Consider the following 24437-nt stretch of genomic DNA (forward strand, 5'->3'; position numbering starts at 1 on the left):
AACACTGAAAAAATGGAATTCGAATCCGTCCAAAACAAGGGCCGCTCGTTTGATCGTGGTCGTAAGAAGATGAAGAACGATCATGGCAAGAAATGGATGCACCACGGTGATGTTTCTCACATAATGATGCACTGAGACTCTTCGCGATCCTTCTTGACACTGAGGGCGACGCGAGCGGCCTCGGTGAAGGCCTCGTTGACACCGCGGTTGCGCATGGCAGAGCACTCGAGGTAGCGGAGGGCATTGATGCGGCGAGCGACCTCCAAGCCCTGCTCGTAAGAGATCATGGGACGCTTCTCTCGCTGCTGGCCCTCGGCGGCCTCCTCCTCCTCATTATCGGCCTCGCGGAGATCGCACTTGAGGGCGACGAGAACCAACTTCACGCCGGGACAGTTGTCGGCGATCTCTCCAACCCACTTGCTCTCGACGTTCTCGAGGGAGTCCTTGCTGTCGACGCTGTAGCAGAGCATGATGAGGTCGGTATCGTCTGCGCCTAATTAGCAAGCGACTTCTTAATTCACCCAATATTAGAATCCCGTACCGTAAGACAAGCTGCGGAGGCGGTCGAACTCTTCCTGGCCAGCGGTATCCCAGAGGGAAAGCTCGATGTGGACACTGTCGACGAAGATGTCTAGCAATCTCAGGTCAGTTTTCAAATCGGCAGAGGGAGGATCGCGACGAAGGCATCTTCCGACTTGGCGCCTTTCGCTGGGAATCGAGGCATCGTACCATGGACGTAGTTCTCGAATACAGTGGGCTCGTAGACGGTCGGGAAGTAGCTGGGTCAAGTCAGCAAGAGATGCGCAATTGGAAACCCGGAAAAGGCCGGGCCCTAAGGCTTGAGGGTTGAAGGAGATAGTATTGGAATTACCCTCTGGTAAAGACGTTCAACAACGATGTCTTGCCGCACGCGCCATCGCCACTGCAGGTCGCAAGTCAATTAGCCAAACACTCCCAATCGCAGCCACCGACAAGGCTACACAAAGAGAAGGTCGAGGAGGTCTCACAGGAGGACCAGCTTGCGCTGGGCGGTCTTGTTACCACCGCACAAAGGCATACTGGGTGATCTGAAGGAGGTGGATTCGGTCGGGTTGTAGGAAGTCGGTTAGGGAGGGTTGATCGAGGTGAGGCGAGTCGGTGCGGTGCTGTACGAGATCGGTTTGCTTGGTTGTTTGTGGAAAGCAGAAAAGGATGCAGTCGGCCAGTAGGAGGAATCTGGGGGGAGAGTTCGTGGTTCGTCGGTCGATCAGCAAGGGGAAGGTACCAGAGATGGTTCTGGGTTGTTGTTTGGAGGTGGGTTGGCACGGCTGGTTGGTGCGCGAGGTGGTGGTGAAAGGAAACGGACAAAGAAAGGCCGATGGACTTTGGGGTAACTGCCACTGGAAGTGGAAGGGAGGTAAATTGATGGTAACGCAGGAAGGAAGGCACGGTACGGTGCGGTCCAGGTGCAGGTGCAGGAATAATGGAAGGGAACGGTGGGGAACAAAAAGAGCAAGGAAGGTCCAAGGCCCAGTGCTCTTTCCGTAGATGCAGTGCAACAGTGCCTCTTTTCGCTGGAGAGGAAAGTGCCAGGCAAAGCGGAGTGGCTTGGGGGATGGCTGTGACTGTGATGTGAGGCAGAGGAAAGGCAGGCGCAGAGCAGGCAGATGAGAAGAAACAAATGGGAGAAAGAGGCAGGCACTGGAGACCAAAATGAGGTAAAAGGTGCAAGTGTGAATTTGGGGTGAGCAAAAGATGCAGGAGCGGGAAATTGAAATTGGGTTGGAAGAAGGTGCGCTGCTCAATTGGCTGAGATCATGTCAGAGGGCCACTCAATGGAGTAGAAAAGAGCAATAGCGGACAGGGTCAGGCACCTCTTGCCGGGGTGAGCCTAGGAGGAAAGGAGACGGAGGAACACAACACTCATTGCCTTTTTGGCGCTGGGCTGGAAATGGACTTTTGGGGACCTGAGGAAGGAAGCCACCCAGCTGGATAAGGTAGGGACAGGCAGGAGCCACTGGGACTATGAAGATGGGCACCTTCCCAAGCTGTTACCTAAGAAACCTTTTGCTCTGTGTGGGGAAAACATTGATATACTATCATCATCATCATCTTCTTCTTCTTCTTCTTCTTCTTCTTCTTCCTCCATGGTGATACACTTCAGCACCAGCCAGGCCAGAGCAGAAAAGGGGACCAGCGCAGGGAGGCTGCGTGATTGCGTACTCCGTCACTCGTCGTCACTCAGTACACTTGGACGAATCCACAAGGACCGGAATGGGGAACCTCATGAATGTCACTGACTGAGCGCCTCCACCGAGCTACGGAGGCCCCTCTACCAAAGAATGCCCTGAGCACACATACGGACACTCTACGGATACCTACCTGTCCAACTTGACACGCTTGCTCCGTTATCGACCAGGAGACCAATCACTTGGGCTGCGACTCCAGTTTGCAGCGTACGGATATCTACTTCTGCCTCCGAAAGTGTACGAAGACGCTAAAATATCCGTAGATGCGAACTGGGAAGAAACAACTTGAACGAGTGGAGACTTCCCCGCCACACAATTGCGCGCATCTGCACCCACTATCGAGCTGCAGACATGTCACGACAGGGAAATCAGATTGAACTGCGCGAGAAAAGAAAAGAAAATCCCTCCCAATAAGCCATTAGTTGCCCTTCGTCCCGAACGTACCCGCAACTTCCAACAAAGTCATGAAATATCCCTCTCACAAATCACCAGGATGGACGCCATGAAGATGAAGAGGCTCGGGGCATGGGCCAGTGCGCGTCCAATGTGAGCTGAGCTGAGGCCGACTATGAGGTCTCGCCAAAACGGCATCATTGATCCAATGCTTTTCCAGCTTAGCCTTTTGGCTCCCCCCCCCCCCCTGCCACAACATGGCCGAGTGGCGCTTAAGGGCCCCTGGAGCCCCTCAACTCGAGTCCCGTCAAGGCCGTTCTTGGTAAGACAGCTGAGCTGAATGGGGCAGACAAGGTCAACGAGGGGCACCAGATACTCACGTACAGGAAGGCATCGAGGGCTATCTGGTACAAGAGAGTGTTCGGTACTGGACGCCAGAAACCTCCGCCAGAACTCGGTTGCGCTGTAAGCCGAGTCAACCTTATCTTCCGCTCTTTCGCCCGGCTGCGGCACCTTTCGAGAACGCCAGTCATACACGATTTATCGTCAAATCCCCCGACCTCTATCCACACAAACCTTGTACCTCCGTCTCACTCACAGACGAATATGCAGCTCCAATGTATGCTGAAGCCATCACGATACACTGGCCAAGATTTGAAGTGAGAATACGCAATCCTCTGGTTTCACCTCATAAATCCCGTCGCTCAGCCTCTACTTGTCGTGGGCTGTACGACTCGCTGCGCCGCTCACTCATCCCACCCATCGTCATTCGATAGTCCACACTGCAACGAATTAAGGAAGGAAATCCGATATCCACCTCTGTCAAAACAAACGCTCTCCACTACTCAAACAAAATAACTCCATCGCTAGCCAAGGAAGCACCGCGCCTTGTGGCAGACTCATCCCAGCGACACTCCCGCCGCAAAGCGCCGGAGCTCGACTCGCTGGAAGCCCCGAGAGCGGCGCCTGTTTTTCGGATCGAGAGACATGGGCGAATCCACCACGCCATTCACCCTAAAGGCAAAAGGCCCGGGCCCGTGTTTATTCCGTGCGAAGTGAAGGTCTTTTGGTCCTCGGTATTCGGTTCGATTGTTCTCGTTATTCCCTTAAGGTACCTTATTCAGCAGCGCTGCGAGAACCCTCAGTTGACCGCAGTGTCTGAAGGCATTCCGGGATCATATTCTGCCCCTCTTTGCAGCTCATCAACACCCCTCATCACTCCATGACCTTCCCCATCAGTGAGGCAAAGGCAGCTGGCATCGTCAGCCTCACTGACAACGCAACCCTTGCGCAACGGAACAGTGAGGCACAGCCAAGAATCGTGACGCATCATCACCCCTTCGCCAAGCACCCGTTCGCCGCTCTATTGTGCTTCGGATCCTCAATCCCCCTTGTTGCGCGCGACGACGCCTCCCGCACCCAGTCCGAGTGCCGTTCCCCCGGATACCCCATTGTCAGTGCTCACTCGCTGTTTCTCACAAGGTCTGATGTAAGATTGCGTGCCACCGTATCGTGAAGTATTCGATTATTGTTTAATTTTTCTACTTGTTCGTTACACGGGAACGTTCGTCACCGTGTCTTGGGTATCCACTACAGCGTTCCATCACCGTGTGTGCAGCCTGCAACATGCCTCGCATTCTAGAATCCATCCATGACGTGCAGTCGGCGGCACTAAAGCTTTCAAACCTTTCTTGCGCCGAATCCATGGACACGCTTAAGCACGTTCTCCCTCCCTTCCGTCTTCCGGCAGCGTCCCATCCCGACTTCGCTCCCGCCGGGCCCGACCATGCATAGGCGATCGATGGCTACTGCGACCCAGCTCCGTTCTGTCGGCTCGCACGGCGCCCGCTCTTTGACGCTCGACCTTTGCCCCGCGAATCCTCAACCTCCGCTTCAGGTTTGCCCCGCAAGCTGGTAGTTTGTGTGGTATTCAATTTGATTTGGCCAGGTCTCGCCGGTCCTATCGCATCCACCCCTCAGTCATCGTCTCTCTGCAGACCCTGCCTACTACGGCCCATCCTCTCCCCGAGGCTCATGTTGCCGGCCTTCCGATGCAGACCGTTCACGAATTGCCTGTCTCCAAACTTGGATGATCGTTCTCTCGCCTGATCATCGGCTTGTCGCGCGGCGTTCTCCCGTTCTTCAAGCGCAGCCAGTCGGCGCTCCCGATCTGTGTCGAGATCTGAAGCGGCTGCCTGCATCGCCGCCAACTTGCGAGCCCTTGCCTCCTCAGCGCCCTTGTCATCGACCTCTTTGCCGCTACTGGATCCATTGGTACGGGCAGCAGGTCGTCTGTCAGGCCCTTGCCGATGATTATCGTTGTTTCGGCGACCCCGGGAGACTGAAGCCTCTCCATCCCGGTCGCCACGCCTGTCGTGACTTCGTGGCGATCTCTCCCGTGGCCTGACGGGTCGTTCGTCCTCGGACACTGAGTCTCGGCGCCGCCGTTCGCGGTCGTCACGCCTGTCGCGTCGATCGCGTCTGTCGTAATCGTCCTTCTCGCCAGAGTCGCGTCTTCGAGGAGATCGGGATCTAGAAGTGCGTCTGCGCTGGTGGTGCCTGTCTTCTGAATCGCTGCGTCGACGCCGCCTTTCAGAGCGCTCTGCCTCGTCATGGTCGTCTCTCCGACGGCGCGGGCTTCGTGACCTTGAATAAGATCGCCGCCTCTTGCGGTGTCTTTCCCGATCGTCGTCGTCATTCCGATGCCTGTGGTGCCTTCTCTTGTGCCGCTCCTCCTTTCCTTTCGACTTTGATTTATCGTCTGCCATACCCATGGATGCAAGTAACTGCCGACGCTTGATGGGATCATTCATCATGGCTTCGTAGGCGGCCTGCTCCTGTCGCTTGATGGCAAGCAGGGGGTCTTCTCGAACTTTGGCTGCTGTGTCGCGTGCGGTGTTGGCCGTCTGTAGGGCCATGAAACTCTCCTGCCCGGCTTGCTTCTCCAAGTTCTTGTGTTCCGTTCCCTTGAGCAAGTTGTCGATGCGGCGCTTGCCTAAGAGGTAGCTCTCGCGCTCCTCGGTCGTGCCGGTCTGTCCATCGGTAGGTCCGCTGTAAAGAAACTCGACGCGGTCGACTCGTTTGGTGTGCCCTGCAGCCTCGAGCTTCTTCTGGAGTTCTTCGCGCTCGCGCTCTTCCTTGAGCTCGTTGATGCGCTGCTGTGTCTTCTTGCGCTCATCGAGGGCTTTGCGTTCCTCTTCCCAGACCTTGGCCTGGTTCTTGATGAGAGAAGGGTGGAAACTCTTCTTCAAGTTGAGATCGCCACCCATCTTGCCGACTGCTTAGTCGAGTATACTGGAGTATTCGTCGACAATTGTTAGAGAATGGGCCAAGCCGGAAAGTGAGTCGTGTGGAAATCTGTTGGAGATGTAGGTTGTTGGGAGAGATGGAGGTTGAAACTAGGCAGATGAAAGTCAAAAGGCTGGCACGGCTGGGTTCGAGTCAAAAAAGCCATGGGAGCCAAAAGTCGCCTCCGTTCATGTGGCCAGTGCGCAATCAGAGGCCGTTGGTGGGTCCGCCAATCGATAAGCTCCCCCCGCCTTCCATTCATTGTCCACCACAGCTGCACCTGCCTGGAACTGTCCCGCTCATTGTCAATCAGCCTTACTACCTTCACGTTCAATTTCCAACGACGAACAAACCTACAATTTCTTCCACCACACCTTTTCCTATAGCTATTCTCCAGTCAAGTCACCAAAGCGCACTCCTTGCGATCGCCTTCTCGAATACTCCACAATCCCCTCACGCAGTCAAGATGTCTGACGACGAGGACTTCATGCAGGAGTCTGATGAGGAGCAGTGAGCTTCCCCCAGATGGGCCTGTCAGCTATGGGTTTTGTAGCAGGAACCGCCGAGACTGACTAGGCGCAGGTACGACTTTGAGTACGAGGAAGACGACGATGAGGACTCCGGAGATGTCGGCATCGAGAACAAATACTACAATGCGAAGCAACTTAAGCTTACCGATCCCGAGGATGCTATTGCCGAATTCTTGGGCATACCACCGTTAGAGGAGGAAAAGGGCGAATGGGGCTTCAAAGGCTTGAAACAAGCCATCAAACTCGAGTTCAAGCTGGGACAGTATGAGAAGGTACAAACAATCTAAACTTCCTGAAGAAAGTCCTGCTACCAATAGAAGGGAAATACTGATTTCGGAACCAGGCGACGGAACATTATGCCGAGTTGTTGACCTACGTCAAGTCGGCCGTGACAAGAAACTACTCCGAGAAGTCGATCAATAACATGCTGGACTACATTGAGAAGGGATCAGACAGCCCCAAGGCCGTGGCGTGCGTCGAGAAGTTCTACTCGCTCACACTCGAGAGCTTCCAGAGCACAAACAACGAGAGGCTATGGCTGAAGACGAACATCAAGCTGGCCAAACTCCTCCTCGACCGCAAGGACTACAACACGGTCACTAAGAAGCTGAGGGACCTCCATAAGGCTTGTCAGAAGGAAGACGGCAGTGACGATCCCAGCAAGGGCACATATTCTATGGAGATATACGCCCTCGAGATCCAGATGCACGCCGAGACCAAGAACAACAAGCAGCTGAAGAGACTCTACCAGCGCGCCCTCAAGGTCCGGTCCGCTGTACCTCACCCCAAAATCATGGGCATCATTCGCGAATGCGGTGGCAAGATGCACATGAGCGAGGAGAATTGGGCCGAAGCCCAGACGGACTTCTTCGAATCCTTCCGCAACTACGATGAGGCCGGCTCGCTCCAGCGAATTCAGGTGCTCAAGTACCTACTTCTTACGACTATGCTTGTCAAGTCTACCATCAACCCGTTCGACTCGCAGGAGACCAAGCCGTACAAGCAGGATCCCCGAATCACTGCCATGACCGACTTGGTGGACGCGTACCAGCGTGACGACGTCCACGCCTACGAAAATGTCCTGCAGAAGAACCAAGACATTCTCGCCGACCCATTCATCGCTGAGAACATTGACGAAGTCACGCGCAACATGAGGACGAAGGGCGTCCTGAAGCTGATTGCACCGTACACACGAATGAAGCTGTCATGGATCGCGAAGCAACTAAAGATCTCAGAGCCCGAAGTTCAAGACATCCTCGGTTTCCTCATTGTTGACGGCAAGATCCAGGGCAAGATTGACCAGCAAGCCGGCACTCTCGAGATTCAATCGGACGCGGACAGCGATCGTACCAAGGCTTTGTACGAACTGACGCAATCTGTCTCGAATTTGTACACTACCATGTTCAAGGAGGGCGAAGGCTTCCGATCTACCGAGTTCCCTACCGATGAGCAGACCATGGAGATGATGGGCGGCGGTATGACCCCAAGAGGCGGCGGTCGTGGACAGCCGCGGGGCGTCGGACGGAAGGGTAAGGGCGTGGTGCCGTCAATGTGGACATGAGAAGCATGAGTATACGCGCATGCCGCTTGATTACAGCGGGAGATGAACATAGCAGGTAAAGCTTACGACTGGCCATTGCACCATAGCTGCTCGGTCAGCTACGTCACAGCAGGGACGGGGACGGAAGTGCTCAGACGAAGAAGGAAGACGATGCCATGGCGGCCTCGACAAGCATAGGAAAGGAGTAGAGGCGTTGTCAAAGTAGCTCATCAGGCCATGACAAGATACCAAAAACCATGCAATCAACATTATTAGTCAGAAAGGAAGGATATATTCTTCATCAAACACCTCAAGTAGCACGTCGAACAACCGACGCAAAGTATGGATGTAGGCAAATCCGTGGACAAATACGGTTCAAAAGCAGCTTCCCGCTGCGGGTGGCTCAATTCAAAGAGCTTCCAAGATCTCGTGGAACGCTGGTGACGGGATACGAGGCCGAGGGAGCAGGAGGCGATGAAGGAGGCTAAGCGTGGGATAAGTTATCACGTCGCACCACGACGACGCGAGGGATCAAGAGGAATTGACTCCTTGGCTAGGAGAGGTATAGGTCCTCTCGTGCATCTCAATAGAGGACAACACTAGCACACTAGATACGTATGTTGATTCATCACTTCTTCGGACTCGTAGATCCCGTGGAGGCAACCGAAGAAACCGAAAATACGAAGAGCCGGACACGCCTAAGGAATCTCCCAATTCGATGTCCCTCAACGCTAGTAGACTACGCGATGGTGTTTTTCGCCATGGTGTTTTTGCGACGATCCAATCCAGACCTCAGATCTATCATCCAGCCTTTGGGCTTCGTTCCGGAATCTCAGTTCCGGAAATCTCATTTGTCCATAGGAACCGGAATACGACCATCAATCTCCCCCGCGACACAATGGAGGGGCATCGAGCTGACCAAACAGCAGGGGAAAAAAGAGTTTGGACACGCAGACGATAGACTGGTGATCAACTTATTTGGCTCTCACTCGACACCGCCATCACCGTCCCAATTCGCAAATCAATAGGCCGAAAAGGCGCCTGACCGATCGATGCAGCGGCAGTTTGTCTTGTTGGCCGCGGCGCAGTCCCCCAAACGAGACGCAGACGAGATGAATCTGGCCCTGTCTTGTGTGGTAACCACCACCAACCTTTATCGATTTTCCCGTCTTCAGACCTTCACCTTGCAGCAACGATGTGTTGGTGCTCAGCTCAGCTCGCTTGCTTGATTTGCATGGCCCGCGTCGTTGGTCTCGACGTAGTTTGACTGACAGTTTGCAATTTACCCAGCCAGACATGGGCGCAGCAGCAAGATGGGGGGGAGGGACACCGCGGAGACTGAAGGCAGTGAGCCGAGCCAGAACGCGAAGCAAATGGAAGAAAAGAAAAAATTCTGCACCACCATCACCCACAAGTCTCCATCGCTCACCCCGTACTCTTCGGCATCGTGTCCGTAGCCGTCAAACGATACGACACGATGCTGGCGCGGGATTGTCCCGATTGTTCCTGGCAGCGTCGCATAAGGTAGAGAGAGACAGTGGACCCGGAAAGTTTTAGTCGCCTTTACCCTGGTTCGTCAAGGTAACTTCAACTGCAAGTCTGATGAACATTTTGCCCACAGACTTCGCTTCCCGTGATGTGCTTTATTTTATCGCGGCACGGAGTATTTGCCTTAGCCTTTGGAGTAACATCTCCAACAACATCGAACCATCAATAACCATCCCACTTGCAGATCACACTTGGGCTGGTATTATGCAGTCGAGTTTCATCCCCGGCCCGTCTGCTAGATGCATAGATGGTGGTTCACATCGTCTCCAAAATACCACTGTTCAGGTTGCGTCGCCTTGCGTCTAGTTCGGACGTTGACCACTCCCCGTAGATTCAGTGGTGGTGATTGACCGGGCGTAGCTTCTGCTCCGGAATCTAGATCTGTCACACTACACAGCATGAAGACACTTTTTCAACTCTCTTCCTTCTGCTTCGTTTCTGTGAGGCCAGTCCAATGATCGTGATCCGCCATCATGGCAGATCGCCATCGCCTCCCTGCAAATGGAGACCTGGCCTAAGGGGAAGCCAATTAAATGGCCTTCATTATGCGTCTTTCCGTGGCCACCACCTCCTGCGTACTGTAAGTATATCACACCTTCGCGGGCTCGCGAGTAATGGAGGAAAAAAAAAACCCAGGCGTAGCAGGGCGATTGACGAGCCGGTTCATCCACTCAAATGCTCAAACGACACCTGCATAAGCCGCGACAAGGGCGAATCTGTGGTGCGCCACGCAGGCGGCAGGTGGGCTGTAGAGAAGCGAACGAGCGAGTGGTCTGCTTTTGTTCTCCGCCTCTGTCTCTCCTCCTGCTCCTCTTTCTCCTCTTTCTCTCGGCCGATTACTGGGCGAATGCAGAGTGGAATCCGTGATGGAGTTAGCGGGCAAATCTGGCTCAAACATCGGAGAAGCCTGCGTGTTAACGAACCAAAGCCTACTTTCGATGATTGGATGTTCCGTTCAGCGAATACAAGAGACGAGAAGGCCATGAAGTGAGCAGATAGAGGAATCCGTGGTAGGTACTGAGCAGATTCACGGCCAGAGCAGTCAAGACTCAAGCGGAGGGAAGCTGATGTGACATGTTTAGCAAGTGTGTGTTTGTCTGCATTATGGATGCTTGCATGCCGAGAGTGTAATTAAATTTGCTTTGTGCCTCAGACTTCGCCTCAATACATGACGGATATAGGTACCGCGTACTAGTACAGTCGATGACCCAAGCGGATGACTACACGTCCGCGATGATCAAGACTTGGGGGCACGGGGGTTGAGGTGTTGTAAAATATCCTGCTCATGGCAAACGTGTCTCTCTTGCATGGTGCCATGGAAGATCTGACAGAATTTGAATTCGCGGGGATGTTTGAGCCGAGCTTGGCTGGAGAGATGCGCCGCGAGCATGTTTCTGCAGCTTGCCGCAACACTCACTGGCCCTCATTGGCGGTTGAGAGCAGGAAGCGTGTTGTACAATGACGATGGCGATTTTGTCAGGCACAACTGCAGTTATAAAGAACGATTGCAGCTGATTGTTGGAGATTACGCCGTAAACCATGTCGATTTGTGGCTATCCGTCTCCCGTATGCGCCGAACATCTCACTCCCTGTCGTGCTTGTTTGCCTTCCCGCCGCTCTGGGGTAGACTAGACAGGTTGATCAACGCAGGCATGGCTCATCGAAGACGGAGCCGGCCAGTAAAGTACGAATGAGCGACATGGTCAAAGGCATATGTCCACATCGATGAGATGTCAATTTTGACGTTGGCTCGGTCGTGGACCTTGATCAAAGGATGAGGCGATAATAGCGGGCTCCGTCTACCATTGAACAAGCGATCATCCTCTACATGCGCACGCAGGGGTCAGAATTTTCTGAAGGATGAGCTGTCATATCGCCAAGGCCGGTGGTTATTTTGGAGGCCCTTTGTCGGGAAAGGGCAGAGGAGTATTTCGTGCAGTCCCAGCTGCGTATCTGCATGGCAAGCTCCCGAGACTGGGAGTATTCAAGGTGACCAAGAGGAAGACCGCAGAGATAGCGGATATACGGAGTAGCCATACTGCCTCAGTGCCGACGCCATCAACCATTCATTTGTATCTCCCACTGCTCAGGATCAGGTCCGAAGGACTCCGTAGAAGACTTGTAATGCATCTGTCATTCTTCGCGCCTGTGGAGACGGGACGGAGCGAACGTGGGACGGGACGGGGTCTAAGTGGGCGGAAACGTAGCCGATGCGACGTTGCTGGCGATTGAACGTTGTTGGCATAGCTCGCTCACGATGTGCTCGGCGGCCCAGCTAATGTCTCCAGACTCAGAGCTCCGAATGGGCCTCCTTTGGAAAAGGAGACATCCCAAACATCGTCTTTCACGGAGTGTTGTTGGTGGCATCGGATACCGCAGTGCCCGGCCTAGACGATTACCCTTCATCTTGCAATCGATCCACATCTTCTTCACATGCCCTTGACTTTCTGCCGATGATCGAGCAGTGGACGAGGCCCGGTCAAGATGCTGTGCTATTCGTAGTCTCCTGTTTCCTCAACCATACAGACTAAGACGAATCTGCGATAGCGTCAGAGGAATACCAGGGGCATAGGGCTTGGGGCAGCAACGTTGTTATCTTGGTCTAGTCTGCAGAGTGCCAGAGTGCAACCAGTCTCTCTTGAAAAGTCCGTAAGGAGCGCCGCCAGTTAGTCACCCATGCTCCTCCTCCTCCTGCCGAGAAGGTGCTGGAACCGGCTCTTTTGTTGGTACTCCAAAAGCCGGAATCAAATTGTTTCCTCTCATCTGGGACGCTCTCATCTGTTGTCTTACCTGCCGACGCTGTTTATCGCCCATCCTTTCTTTACCTTTTCCCTATGTTATGTGGAGAACCCTGCAGAAAGCCGTGCAGAGCGAACGAGATTCTTACTCTGTTTCCAAACGCAAGACATATGAGAAGATGTATCGGATCTCCATGGCCGCCTCTGCCTTGCTCCGCCTGGTACGAGACTGGTGTGCCTGGCCCATTTGGTACAATGAGCTTAATGGAGCAAGAGAAAAAGAAGAGACTGGTTCAAGCAATCTGCAAAGGTCGGTAAGGGTCCTTTGTCGCGTGCCAAGTCCTTGCGATTTTTTGGCTTCTCAGAACCGACTCGTCTTGACAGAATAAATCTCAGGAGGCTCAGAGAGTTTCTTGCTTTGCTCGGGACGTGCATTTCAAGTCTAGTCTGTCCCATATCGGAATATGTTGCGATCTGTTCCAATATCAATGTTTTTCGGAAGCAGAGGATATTGAACTCGTTTGGGTGAATGAGAAATGACCCTCGACGTGAGCCACTGATTCAAGATTGCGCCCACCGGGAAACGGGGTATGTAGATCCCTAGGTGTCCCCACGCTCCATGTTGCCACAAGACCGAATTTGCAAAGTTGACATTGTCGAGTTTGCTTTCCCCTAGACAAACCGCATTCTCCAAGTCCAGGTCGCGTGCGGAACAGGCCGTCCAGAAGCTCCACCAACCAATCTTAGTTGCATGGAAGGTGAATGGACATATCGTGGTCGTCTGGCTTTGTTGGATCATGATCAGTGACCAACATACTTCTTGACAGATGCCTGCGAAACGAGTAAGCGTGTTTGGCGATTGATTTGTCGAATCGAAAGCCATTCATCCCGATGTGTCACGGATCCCAACTATTCGGTGACCCTTGGCGTCGGCTGCGCCGCTCGTTCGCCTTGTCCCAAGCTCAAATTTGCGCAACAAAGTACCTTCCATCACCACATTACGATTATTGTTGAGTTGGTTTCGGCAAGAACATTGGCCCCTGGCGCCAGACACTAGGCGTTGCTCACAAGGTCAAATTGGTCGCGAGGCTGTTTTGGAAATCGATCACCCCCAGAGTCTCAGGGTGGAAGACGGTGCGCAACGCAGGTGCGACGAAATCCCGTATCTACGACATTGTCTTAGTTTTCGACAGGTTGGCGAAAGGCGGGATATTCACGGCAGCGTCTCCCGCAAGGGGAAGTGTAAGACATTTGCAGTTGGTTGGGGCCAAAGTACGCAGTCGGAGCTACTTGATAGTCTCTTATTTCGGCCGTTCTGACAAGCGGGGCATGGGCGGCATGTGTGGTCGGCCGATGTGGTGAGGTAAGTGATCGACAGCGTGAGATGTCGTCTCCCTGCACCACCATGGAGTCGGTGGAGATGATTTGCCATGGAACAGGAAAAATTCGATATCACAGCATCCATTTCTGACACGGGAGTCTTGGAAACCGGGCAGATACACAGTGCCCAGACGGATCTCTCGGTCCGTAGCCAGGGGTTTCATCAACTGCCAGTGAACTTGACTCAAGGTCTACACTCCATTTTGTTGTCAGAATGATTCGTGTCTCTTGCTTTAAGTTGATGAGTTTGGATTTGGGCGTCCCGACCATCGCTACAAGACGGCGGTCGAGTCATTCTACTTCGTAAGATCCTCGCAAAAGCTGAGCTGCAGGTCAGGCACTACCTTAGATGGAGATCTCACAATGGTGTGTGTAATATTGCGAGGCGTTTTCAACCTATGGTCAATGCGATGCAAGACTACACCCGAAGCATGATCCAGCGTGGCGCTCACGGAACGTGTCATTGAATGTCCACCAGCCTTAGGTGATGATCCGTCCGCGGAGAGAGCTAGCTCAACATGATGTCAAAGTTGCCCGTGGAAAACGTTTGTCCGTAGTGCAGCAGCCGAGCACACCGTCGCAGCTAAAGTGTGCTCGGCAGCGGCCGCCATCGGCCGTCAGCCAGTGACTGGCTTAGTCCCTGCAAGGCAAAGTGTGGTGGGGTGTGGCAGGCTAGATTTGTAGCTTACTTTACGGATAGTGTAAGCCAGTCTCGTGGGAACTTCAGTGCTGTTAAGATAGCACGTAAGCTTCAAAACGACACCATTGGTAGGACTTTGAGTTGTTGGGGATATTAGTTTTAGACTCTGAGCGGTCAAGATGCTGAGGTGATGGCCAATCGACGGACAGCGGCGGCCCTCGGAAACAACAGCAGAAAAAGGAAAGACCCAGCACGGCGATTTGTCTCTGACGCCACGAGGCATGTGTTGGAATGTCGTTAGCCCACAATGCTGACGCTCCTTGTGGTAGTCGTCCCGCTTTCCCTTGCGGCTCGTTGGCCGTGAGCCCAGTTCTCCTTCCAGCCTGTGATGTGCGTGTGTGCCTATGCTAAGGATCTCATGCTGGAGGTAACCGAACAAAAGGGCCAGCGAGAGAAGAAGCGAGGCGGTGGGACATGCTGTTTTCATCGTGGCAGCATTGGGATACGCTCTTGTTCAGTCACCATCTTCCCCAGGAGTCGCGCTTGTTGGACCTTTGGCTGCCAATGATCCACATAGTCGCCCATACATTTGATTGACATCCATGTCATGGTCGAAGGCGATGGCATGCTCGGCGCGTGTGGCTATCGTGAGAGACGCTGTACCTTTGTGAACGGATGCCACGATACTTGCTGGGCGGAGGCACGATGGATAAGGTCGGATCGCACCACAGGCATGTGTCCGGACCATATTACATACATACTACGAGATACATGAGCTTCTGTTCACGATGGTTGTGTTTGGACGTACCTGGTATGGATAGCTTGTCACCTCGTTCGGGGGCTTGTGGAGGCCATCGCATCTTAGTCTTACCTCCCATATGATGGCGCTAAGGAGCCATCGAGGGGTGCCACGGCCCTTTGAGTGGTCTCGTCTGGCCCGCTGGATGCTGGTGATGCAGTGCGGCATGCTGATGGGAAATGCTTGTGCCAACCTGGAACCCTGTCCTAGAATGCCCGCAGCCCATCAACGTCGAGGCTTGGTCCAGTCCCTGTTGAATGTCTGTGGGATGGGCACGATGAGGGGATGATGGGCGGGCTCGCAGTGGAAACCCCAGTCAACCTTGTCCCTTGCTAGTGGGAACGGTGAAGGACAGGGCCTATCCCCGGTACCCTCTTCCCCTAGAATGCCACCCTTGTTTGTATGTCGGCGTCTTTTTGATCTTCTTGCTTCTCCAACGGGCTCGCAGATTCGCAGGCTCGCAATGTCCATGAGGCAGGTGTGTGTTCGCTCGTTAAAGGTCAATGTGTCTCCTGCGCAAGACATAGAGGTCGGGCGCTGGGAAGGATTCGTGTTGATGTTGCTCAGGCTGTATAGGTCTTGGGCACCTCGTGAGCAGACTACTTTGTATGTAAGGAAGCACATGGTAATTATCTTGGCTTTGCAGAGGCATTGATTGTATGTGCGTGTGTGCAAATGGCGACCAGGCACGACTGTTTGTACTTGGTGGAAATAAGAAACGAGTCATCCACATGGAAGATAAGGTGGAACTCAAATAGTGTTCGCGCGCAATATTCAGAGGAACGCGAGGTGCAGATACCTAAAGGAGACACAGAGGCGACGTCGAAGACGGAGACGAAGGAAGAGAGAAAGAGAAAGAGAAAAGATGAGGAGTCTCAAAGCGACAAGCCCATCTACCTTACCTTAAGGCTGATAGAGGTAGGTACCTCGGGTAATCCGTATCTTCCTCCTGTCTCCAAGGTACCCAAAGTGCCTTCCATACCTTTAGGTAAAGTGAGGCAGGTTCGTCACCACGGCAGCTTGAGGCTGAGGTTGTTCTTGCTTCTTTGATATCATCTTCAGTAACGTCACGGGGCGGACCTGCCGCGTGCTGAGAAACCGCAAAGTAAAGAGGAAAGAACATCCGATCCTGGTCCCAGGTTCCTCCCCAATCTAGGTACCTCAAGGAACCTCAAGAAGAGGTAAGCAGCACCTTGGCTCTGCTCTTGGGGGCAGGTTTTCCCAGAGAACTTCAGAGAACCTTCATCTCCATCTCAATTACGCATCTCCAGGTCCTTCGATTGACGTTCAGTCTGTGTTGCTTTCCAAGATTCCTTGCCTCAAGGTATCAGAAAGATGCTGCTTCATATCTTACATCGGACACTAGGCATCCCGTGTGTGTTCGAATCTGCACAAAGAGCAAGGTACGTATCACCTCATCCAGGACATTCCCAAACTAAATTTCCCAGGTTTTGAAAGACATGCCGCTCCCGTGGCCCCTCGTGCGGGTACGCAATATTTCCATGGCATCGTTGACCTACTTTACGACGGCACACCCGCGGCACCCTATCCATTACCTATCGACTTCCCATGTTGTACCTCTGCTCGCGACCAATCCATAGCAGACGGGGAACCCACCGACCGTCAACTGAGGGATTGTCGACCAGTCCAACAGATTGAGATGGCCAATCGACGTCCACGATTTAGGGGAAACCTGGCGCCGACCTGGCCAGACCGCCGCAGTCTGCCTTTGACGACCAGGAATCCAGTAGGAAGCACGCCTAGGGCCGACTGCAGACCAGGATCGTTGGGCTCGCGCTCTTGTCTCTGTATCTCGTCCGACTTTTCCTTTGTCTCTTCCCTCTCTCTTGTTCTGCGGCCTATCCTTGACCCAACGACCCTCGAGCCTTGTCATCTGTTCGAAACGGTACCTATCCGACGATGCACACAACTTCTCGACCTATCCGCAACCCTCGTCTTCTCAGTCTTCTCTTGCTGTGCCATTTTGGCGAAATCCGCACACTCTTGGCTGTTCGGGGCCGACGATTCATCTGTGGGTACCAAAAAGAGGTACCTGACATTGCGATATACCGCAGTAGAAGGAAAAAGACATGGGCCAGGGGGTGCGTTTTCCCCCTCTCAATCGTCGTCGCTCGCAATGCGCCCTCACAACTCACCATCCACAGGCTGGACCTCAATTAGCAATTATGTACACTGGACGTCCGTATCCATTCCCGTCCCCGTTTTCCCCGTCATCCCCGTTGACAACGTTCCCATCCCATGTCTATCCGTATGTATTCTGGATGCCTCCCCCCCCCCTTTGCCCAGTCTCATATCTCGTCACTGCCATCACGGGCGGTTTGCTGAGCGCGATGCTCTGCGTGGTCTCTGGATATCCCACCATCGGGATCACAAGTTCACAACCACCCACACAGCACGCTACGGATACCATGTCATGTCATACATAGTACGAGTACTTGCCGGACTATGCAGACTTGTATCAGAACACCAGCCAACCATTGTGAGGCACGGCACCCCATATTCAGTACTTGCCCACTGCATCACACAATGAAGCCTCGTTGAGTTTGAAGGCTACAGTATGTACTACGTACAGTACCGTACGGCTACGGGTACTTTGCCCTTTCTTTCTTCTTTCTTTCTCTATTCGTCCATCTCCAAATGCTCTGCCATGGCCCATTTCTATCCCCTGGCTTCCCTTGCCTTACATGGGATGCATGTATCTGTACGGATACCTGATGTTTCTTACATGGAGTTTGCAACTCTCTCGGCCCAAGTACCTACCTTACCTCTACGGATGAGTACTCAGTCATGGACGGCAAGGTACTTTCGCCTTGCTCCAACTCCTGCGCCGGATGATGCCGTCCAGTTCCTCTTCGTCTTGTCGCGGTCCTGATATTGTTGTTTCCCTTGAACATCCCTGCCTCAATGCCGTTGCCGACGTTGTTGCACCTGCACATGCGGCTGCTTGTGCCGTTACTCCAGTCTTGTGTCATGCTAGCTCCCATCGCCTGTTCTTGGTGCAACCATGGTTACCTACCTACTTTGATCCCAGAGCAAGATACGATACGGATACGCTGCCTGTCTTTTTGTCTGCCGGGCCTCATCCACCTTGCCGACGCGTGTGGACGCAACACAAGTTGACAGGCTCGGAACTCTGATTATCATCATTCGCCCCTATGTTTTCTCCCGTCCATTCCCCTAGTACTTACACCTGCTCTCCTCCCTTCTTCTTTCATCTTCCATCTTTTTTTTTCTCTTCCTGGGAAACTCGTCTCTCGCCTTTCACCTTGCTCTCCCTTTTTCTGCGAATTGCCATTGGAGAAGGTTGACAGACCAGCATCCCTACTCTGTCCCCTAACCAGCTGCTAGCCATCTATCACCCATCGTGTCAACTTGACCGCAGCCAGGTAGGTAGACCCTCACCTACCCAGCCACCAAGCCATCGTCAGCAAGCAGGCAGTACAACCGCGATACCGGGCTCGACTGCCCTACCCTACCTGTACCTACCTGTACCTACCTTACTCTCCGATCTCCAGCTGCGGCACGGCACTGCACACTCACATCACATCACATCGAATTCCTCCACATCCTCTGTCATCCGCCATTCGTCGGAGGCACCTCAGCTCGGCTCGCCGAGAGGCCGGAATCAAGAACCAAAACCCAGATCCAGTCGGTCCAGGACACCCATTCGAGCTGTATTCAGCACGGCAATGAGCACCACCACACACGCCAATTGCCAAATCCAGACAGGAGGTCAGACTAGGCTACAAACCACCAAGACATTTTGGCAATAACAGTCTTTGCCGCAGGCAGTGACAGGCACATACGGAGTACTTCCTATTAGTCTAAGGCAGTGAGAGTGTTAGCATCGGACCATCTCCACAAGCGAAGCCCGGACCCAGAGTCGATCGCACAAGCTGGCTTCCTCTCGCGACTGTCGCAACGAGGATTCACACCAAAGGAACGTCAACGTCCAAGGCAGCGCAGACGGAAAGCACAAGGCCAGCCAGACGCACCCCAGAAAACCATAGGTCACATTATTGTTCCTTTTTAGCCCCTCGGACGGCCATCGAATTTCTGCACTACTATCACCCCTGTTGCGGGCCTTTCTATTCGTCATCTCAAGCCAAGCTGCATTCAAGCGGCTCACTATTGGGGGGGAGGGAATGTACTAGTCGGGTTGCTTTTGAGCTGACCTGACCTGATCCCCGACCCGATCTAGAGGAGGAGACACACACACACACTTTCAGAGACAGAGCAAGGAAGAAACAGAGAAGCCGAATACCTACCTACGAACCTGTCTGGCTCGGCCTGGGAATTGTTTCGACTGTATCTCTGCGTGGTAGGGTAAATTAGAGGGGCGGCCCGTCCTTCTACTTGTTAATTGCCGTGAGCTTTCTTTACCCCGTCCTTGGAATCTTGTAAGAGTTCCTTCTGGAGAGCAGATTGGACTGATTGCTGTCTGGCTCGTTGGATCGCACCCGTCACATCGTCCGACTCCCCCGACTCAGACTCGACTGGACGCGACTCAACTCACACTCGCCTCGCCCGTTTTTCAGTCATCCCCTTCCCTCCCTTTTCTCTCGTCGTTTCAGCGATCATCCCGTTTTCCTTTCTTTTTCCTTTGCTTCCACAGTCTCTGGCCGTCGTCCCCTTGTGCCAATCACCTCAGACCGACTCAGGACCGGAGACGCGGCATAAGACATACTGCATGAGTCGTCAGCAATAGCGGCATCAATAGCAGCAATATAGCCGGTAGCGCCCACAGCGCCCACAGCTGCTGCATCGCACCGAACCGCACCGCAGCGCGCAGCGCATCACATCAGGTATCTTGGCTGGGTCTTGGAACGACAGTCAAGAGAGACGCAAGACAAACAAAAAAAACAGCCTTGTTGAGACCCTCGAGTCGGCAAAATCAGACGCCAAAGTGCAGGGCATAAGGAGCGAGAGCGCAAGCGAGGCCATGTTCCAGCCTCAACCAACGCCTTTTGCGTTTCACGCCTCGGCACACAACCCATACTCTCACCCTCATCCCCAAGGTCATGGTCAAACGTACATGCAAAGCCAGAGCGGCTCGCCGCAGGATCACCGGCCTCAGAACAGCGGAGGCTATAGCATCAGCACTGGGGCAGCAGGGTTAGGAGAAATGATGATGAGGAACGAAGAAGGCGGAGGAGGAGCAAGAGGAAGAGGGGTAGGAAGAGTGGAGATGAGGATGAGGATGGGTATGGCGGGCGATGGTGTCGGAGGAGGTGCATCTCACGACGCCGGCATTGATACAGGAATGGCGGGCTCACATTACGGCTACTTGTCGTCAGCGAGAGCAGAGAGGGGATCAGGAAGCGGCCCTATTTCTGGCTCTGGCTCTGGCTCTGATTCTGATGCTGTTTCTCGTTCTGGTGGTCGAGGCCATGGACATGGTCTAGGTCGAGGTCATGGCCAAGCTGGGGCTGGAGCTGGAGTGGGTTCATCGTCGGGTGCATCGTCGGTGGGACTGGACAGCATGGGTAACCCCCTGGTGATGGGCGGCGGTGGTGGTGGTGATGGTGGTGATGGTGGCGGCGGCGGCAGGCTAGGGCTGGGGATGGGGATGGGCATGGGACAGATGGGCATGGGCATGGGCAACTTGAACGGCATGGGTATGGGCCTGGGCCACAGTGGGCTGTCCCTGTCGGCGCAGTCGCAGCCGCGGTCGCAATCACTGTCACAGTCGCCATCTGGTGTTATGGGGATGGGCGGGGAAGCTGCAGGCACACACAGCCTGAATGCTGCGTCGTCGCCGGCCGGACCTGGAACCTCGCTAATGACAGGAGCAGCACAACAGCAGCAGCAGCAGCAGCATCAATACCAACAGCGCCAACAACAACAGTATCCTGGGCGGCAACAGCAGCAGCAAAGACAGCTAGTCTCATCAGCAGCAACAGCAGGAGCAGTGGGAGGGCCGTTGGCGACAACACTAATAGCGGCTACAGCGCCTATGGTTGGCCCCGGCCCGGTCGCCGGCCGGGCTCCAGCTGTCACCAGCACCAGCACCAGCACCGGCACCACTCCCGCATCGCGCGCAGTTCAGGTTCCTGTTCCTGTTCCTGTTCAGAGTCAGGTTGCTGCACTTGCACATCATCATCATCAGCAGCAGCAGCAACAGCAACAGCAACAGCAGCAACGGCAGCAACAGTCTCAGTCTCCTTCATCTGCCTCCACTCCTCCTCCTTCACTACTACTTCCTCCAACCACGACTTCAAGCACCACCACCAACGCCAACGTTGTCTCTGGCGTTTCCGCCGTGGCTTCGGCTGCTACTTCTGCTGCCCACTTGCACCTTAACAACCACCATAACAGCCCCGGCGCTGCTTCTGCTCCTGCCTCATCCTCCTCCGCGTCTTCTTCCTCCTGCTCCTCCTCCTCCCGCTCCCTCTCCCGCTCCTCCCACCCCCATTCCCACTCCCACTCCCATTCGTCCTACGGATACTCCCACGCCAACCTTTACTCCAACCACAACCTCCTCCACGGACACCTCCAGCAGCAACAACATCCTCCTCCTCCTCATCCTCACCCCGGCGCCTCTTCTTCGACAACATCCTCTTCTTCTGCCTTTTACACCACCAACTCCAACGCCAACCCAGGCTTCACAAACACCGCCGCCGCCCTCGCTCCTGATCACGCCCACGCTCCAGCCCACGCCGTGAGCAGCACTCGTCGTCCTTGCGCCATGGAACCCGGCGACCCCTCCGACGTTGCCGCCCAAGAAGCCGCCGCTCGGGATTATCAGCCACAGCTCGAGGTGAGTTGGCTCGCCACCCCGACTCCGGGAGACGCACGCCTAGCTCCCGTCGCCGAACCCCCCAAGCTTCGACTGCTCGTGCTCGTGCTCGTGCTCTCTCTTTTCTCGCCCTCAACCCACAAGAATCTCACAATCCTCTTTGAATCCAATGCTATTGAATCCAATACCATTGAATTCGATGTTTCCTCCACGTCGAAAGCTCCCATCGAACCCGAATCCTTACTCGTCATACACACCCTGCCACGTGCAACGCTAACACGGCTTACGCCCTTTTCTAGGGTTTATTGGTGGGCGACAAGATTACCAGCGACGCCATAACCGACGAGTACGCCAAGGCTGACGAAATCTATATCGCAAAGACCATCGTGAGTCCCATTCCAGCATTCCTTGCCCGGGGGATGCATACTCCGCGCAGTATGTTGCACTGGCTAACGTAGTGATTCTGCTCGTTTTACCCACTTCAGAACCTTCCCCAGACATATTCTCACTATCGCCCTGTTCAAGGTGACGGAAATTGCGGCTGGCGAGGTGAGTTTACCTTTCACGATCCTGACCACCATCACCACCACCAATATTTCCTTCTACCCCGCATCCCCGCCCCTCGACAGGGTGGAAGGTTCCTGGGAAATCACTTCTTTTCAAGCACGCCACTCTTCAACTCGACTCATGTCGGCGCACATGTCCGTTGCTTGGAAGGGGGAACACTGCTTCACTTCAGCACTCAAAGCAAGTTGTAACTAACACCATCTCTCTCTAGCAATCGGCTTCTCCTACTTTGAGCATCTCATCAACAATGGCGACCAGCATCAGATCCTCGGCGAGGCCGCGCGCATCACGAGCTTAAATCAGTATCTCCTCAACGTTGGCGGCTACGATCGGATGTTGTTTGAGGACATGGTGGAAGAGACGATTGGCTTGCTAAAAGATGTCGCCCAGAATATTGCCAACCCACAGCTAGCCATGGACATCATGGTCCAGCGCTTCAACGACCAGGGCTCCTCCAACGCCATCATCTACCACCTTCGCTTGCTGGCGCTCTCATGGCTCAAGGGAAATGTTGAGCTCTACGAACCCTTCATTCCCGCCGAGACGGGTATCATCGGCTATTGCGCCGAAATCGAACGCCCAAACAGAGAGATTGACCATCTCGGCATCATTCTGCTCGTTCAGGTGCTGCTAAAACCCATCAACTTCGTGCTGGAGATTGCGTATCTGGATCGCAGCCCAGGAAACCAAGTCAACATTTACCGCTTTCCGGACGAGGCCAATGGTCAAGACCCTGCCACTCTGGGCCCCATCATCTACTTGCTCTACCGGCCCGATCACTACGACATTCTATACAAGTCGCCTCCGAATCCGCCACCCTTGAATCTTCAGGTTCACCGCGTTGGTTCCTTTTCTCATTCTCAAGAGATTGCGAGCGTGGGTCCTCCTTTGCACAGCTATTCTCTCGACTACGGCCCCCTGGCCATGCTGCCCGGATTCGGGGGCCCACCCTCGGGCTTGTCTTCCGCTCTGTCTTCGCTCGGCTCGCCCACATCCACATCTCCGCTTCCAGACGCCTATGACCCTTCACCTCAATCTCCTTGGCTCGCGACGCCGTACTCTGATCATCACATTCAGCAGCAGCAGCAGCAGCAGCAGCAGACGGCACCAGCCCCTCGACCGCAGCCTCAAACGCCAGCTCGACCACAACAATCGACGCCTGCCCCTACGAAGCCGTCGCAACCGGTTGACTACCAGCTCAGATTTAGTCACCAGTGCTGGCATCTCAACAACACCAGCTCGGCGCAACCGTCAGTGATACCCGGCCAAGCCGGCTTCCATGAACCCAGCTTTACTACTGCAATGTTCAAGAACAGCCATTTCAACAAGGCACACTACAATAATCCTCACTTTCATCCCGAGGAGTGGACTCCGGACGATGATGGCCACCACGAGCGGCTGCCGGCGCCCAAGAAGAAGGGAAGAGTCAGGTCGGATCACTAGGCAAGGCAATCACACAAACGATGGGACCACTGTACCATCAGGCATTTCGCCAGTGATAAGTTGGACTTTCGCCATGGCCCATGAGCATCAGGGGGCAGACCACCACTGCGATTTCCAGGAGTGTAATGGAGGGGGGCGGGGGAACAAGGCGGTGTTACTTCTTTATTTTGGCGGTCTCTGGGGGCCCGCATTGTGGGAGAATTAAAATATGCCTTGATTTGGCTCATTGTGGTTTTAGTGTTTTGCTCTACGCAGATGGGAAAGGCATCATGATTTTATGATGGAGGGCTTCATCTTCTTCACGGCTTTATTTGGCGGGAGGGTTCGCTCCTCGGGTTGATACTCATCATAGCATCGGCGTTGATAATTAATAGTACTCACTAGTGCGCAAAAGTCCTCTGCCCCTTATGGTCGTTTTGAGTAGATATTGGACTCCTGTATCGTTGGTGCGGCGAGCTTACAAAGAAAGTAGAATCTTTGCCTGCCGCGAAAACGGGCTTGATATGGAAACGTGATGATCGATCTTTTGCCGCCGCGCCCCCCCCCCCCTTCCCCTTGCCCCGTCTATAGGGATACATCTGCA

At 54.1% G+C, this 24437-nt stretch overlaps 7 protein-coding genes across 7 annotated transcripts, besides 1 other annotated feature; 3 read left to right on the forward strand and 4 right to left on the reverse strand.

Annotated features, from left to right (window-relative positions):
* Positions 1-116: 116 nt before the first annotated feature.
* CPAR01_09873 (GTP-binding protein RHO3) lies at positions 117-2128 on the reverse strand (the record flags this gene model as incomplete). The annotated part of the gene is made up of 4 exons (XM_060494137.1): positions 117-487; positions 542-779; positions 1060-1604; positions 2035-2128. The coding sequence occupies 4 exons, from the start codon at positions 2126-2128 to the stop codon at positions 117-119; spliced, it is 1248 nt and encodes a 415-aa protein (XP_060346319.1).
* Positions 2129-2878: 750 nt separating this feature from the next.
* CPAR01_09874 (uncharacterized protein) lies at positions 2879-4539 on the forward strand (the record flags this gene model as incomplete). The annotated part of the gene is made up of 4 exons (XM_060494138.1): positions 2879-2943; positions 3008-3086; positions 3820-4110; positions 4441-4539. The coding sequence occupies 4 exons, from the start codon at positions 2879-2881 to the stop codon at positions 4537-4539; spliced, it is 534 nt and encodes a 177-aa protein (XP_060346320.1).
* Positions 4540-4597: 58 nt separating this feature from the next.
* On the reverse strand, positions 4598-5890 carry CPAR01_09875 (uncharacterized protein; the record flags this gene model as incomplete). The annotated part of the gene is made up of 1 exon (XM_060494139.1): positions 4598-5890. One exon carries the CDS (start codon positions 5888-5890, stop codon positions 4598-4600), a length of 1293 nt encoding a protein of 430 aa, XP_060346321.1.
* Positions 5891-6375: 485 nt separating this feature from the next.
* Positions 6376-8000, forward strand: CPAR01_09876 (COP9 signalosome complex subunit 2; the record flags this gene model as incomplete). Its single annotated transcript, XM_060494140.1, has 3 exons — positions 6376-6419; positions 6492-6711; positions 6783-8000. The coding sequence occupies 3 exons, from the start codon at positions 6376-6378 to the stop codon at positions 7998-8000; spliced, it is 1482 nt and encodes a 493-aa protein (XP_060346322.1).
* Positions 8001-9352: 1352 nt separating this feature from the next.
* Positions 9353-9436: a sequence feature (Short protein (CPAR01_09877, KAK1533169.1) was converted to a misc_feature.).
* A 3893-nt stretch (positions 9437-13329) lies between these two features.
* CPAR01_09878 (uncharacterized protein) lies at positions 13330-15252 on the reverse strand (the record flags this gene model as incomplete). Its single annotated transcript, XM_060494141.1, has 2 exons — positions 13330-13431; positions 15157-15252. 2 exons carry the CDS (start codon positions 15250-15252, stop codon positions 13330-13332), a joined length of 198 nt encoding a protein of 65 aa, XP_060346323.1.
* Positions 15253-16636: 1384 nt separating this feature from the next.
* CPAR01_09879 (uncharacterized protein) lies at positions 16637-17067 on the reverse strand (the record flags this gene model as incomplete). The annotated part of the gene is made up of 2 exons (XM_060494142.1): positions 16637-16970; positions 17024-17067. 2 exons carry the CDS (start codon positions 17065-17067, stop codon positions 16637-16639), a joined length of 378 nt encoding a protein of 125 aa, XP_060346324.1.
* Positions 17068-20047: 2980 nt separating this feature from the next.
* On the forward strand, positions 20048-23854 carry CPAR01_09880 (peptidase C65 Otubain; the record flags this gene model as incomplete). The annotated part of the gene is made up of 5 exons (XM_060494143.1): positions 20048-20754; positions 21328-22090; positions 22144-22230; positions 22330-22393; positions 22623-23854. 5 exons carry the CDS (start codon positions 20048-20050, stop codon positions 23852-23854), a joined length of 2853 nt encoding a protein of 950 aa, XP_060346325.1.
* Between the last annotated feature and the right edge of the window lie 583 nt (positions 23855-24437).

The sequence above is a fragment of the Colletotrichum paranaense genome, assembly GCF_030867605.1.
Source record: "Colletotrichum paranaense strain IMI 384185 chromosome Unknown Scaffold_8.1, whole genome shotgun sequence".
Lineage (NCBI taxonomy): Eukaryota > Fungi > Ascomycota > Sordariomycetes > Glomerellales > Glomerellaceae > Colletotrichum > Colletotrichum paranaense.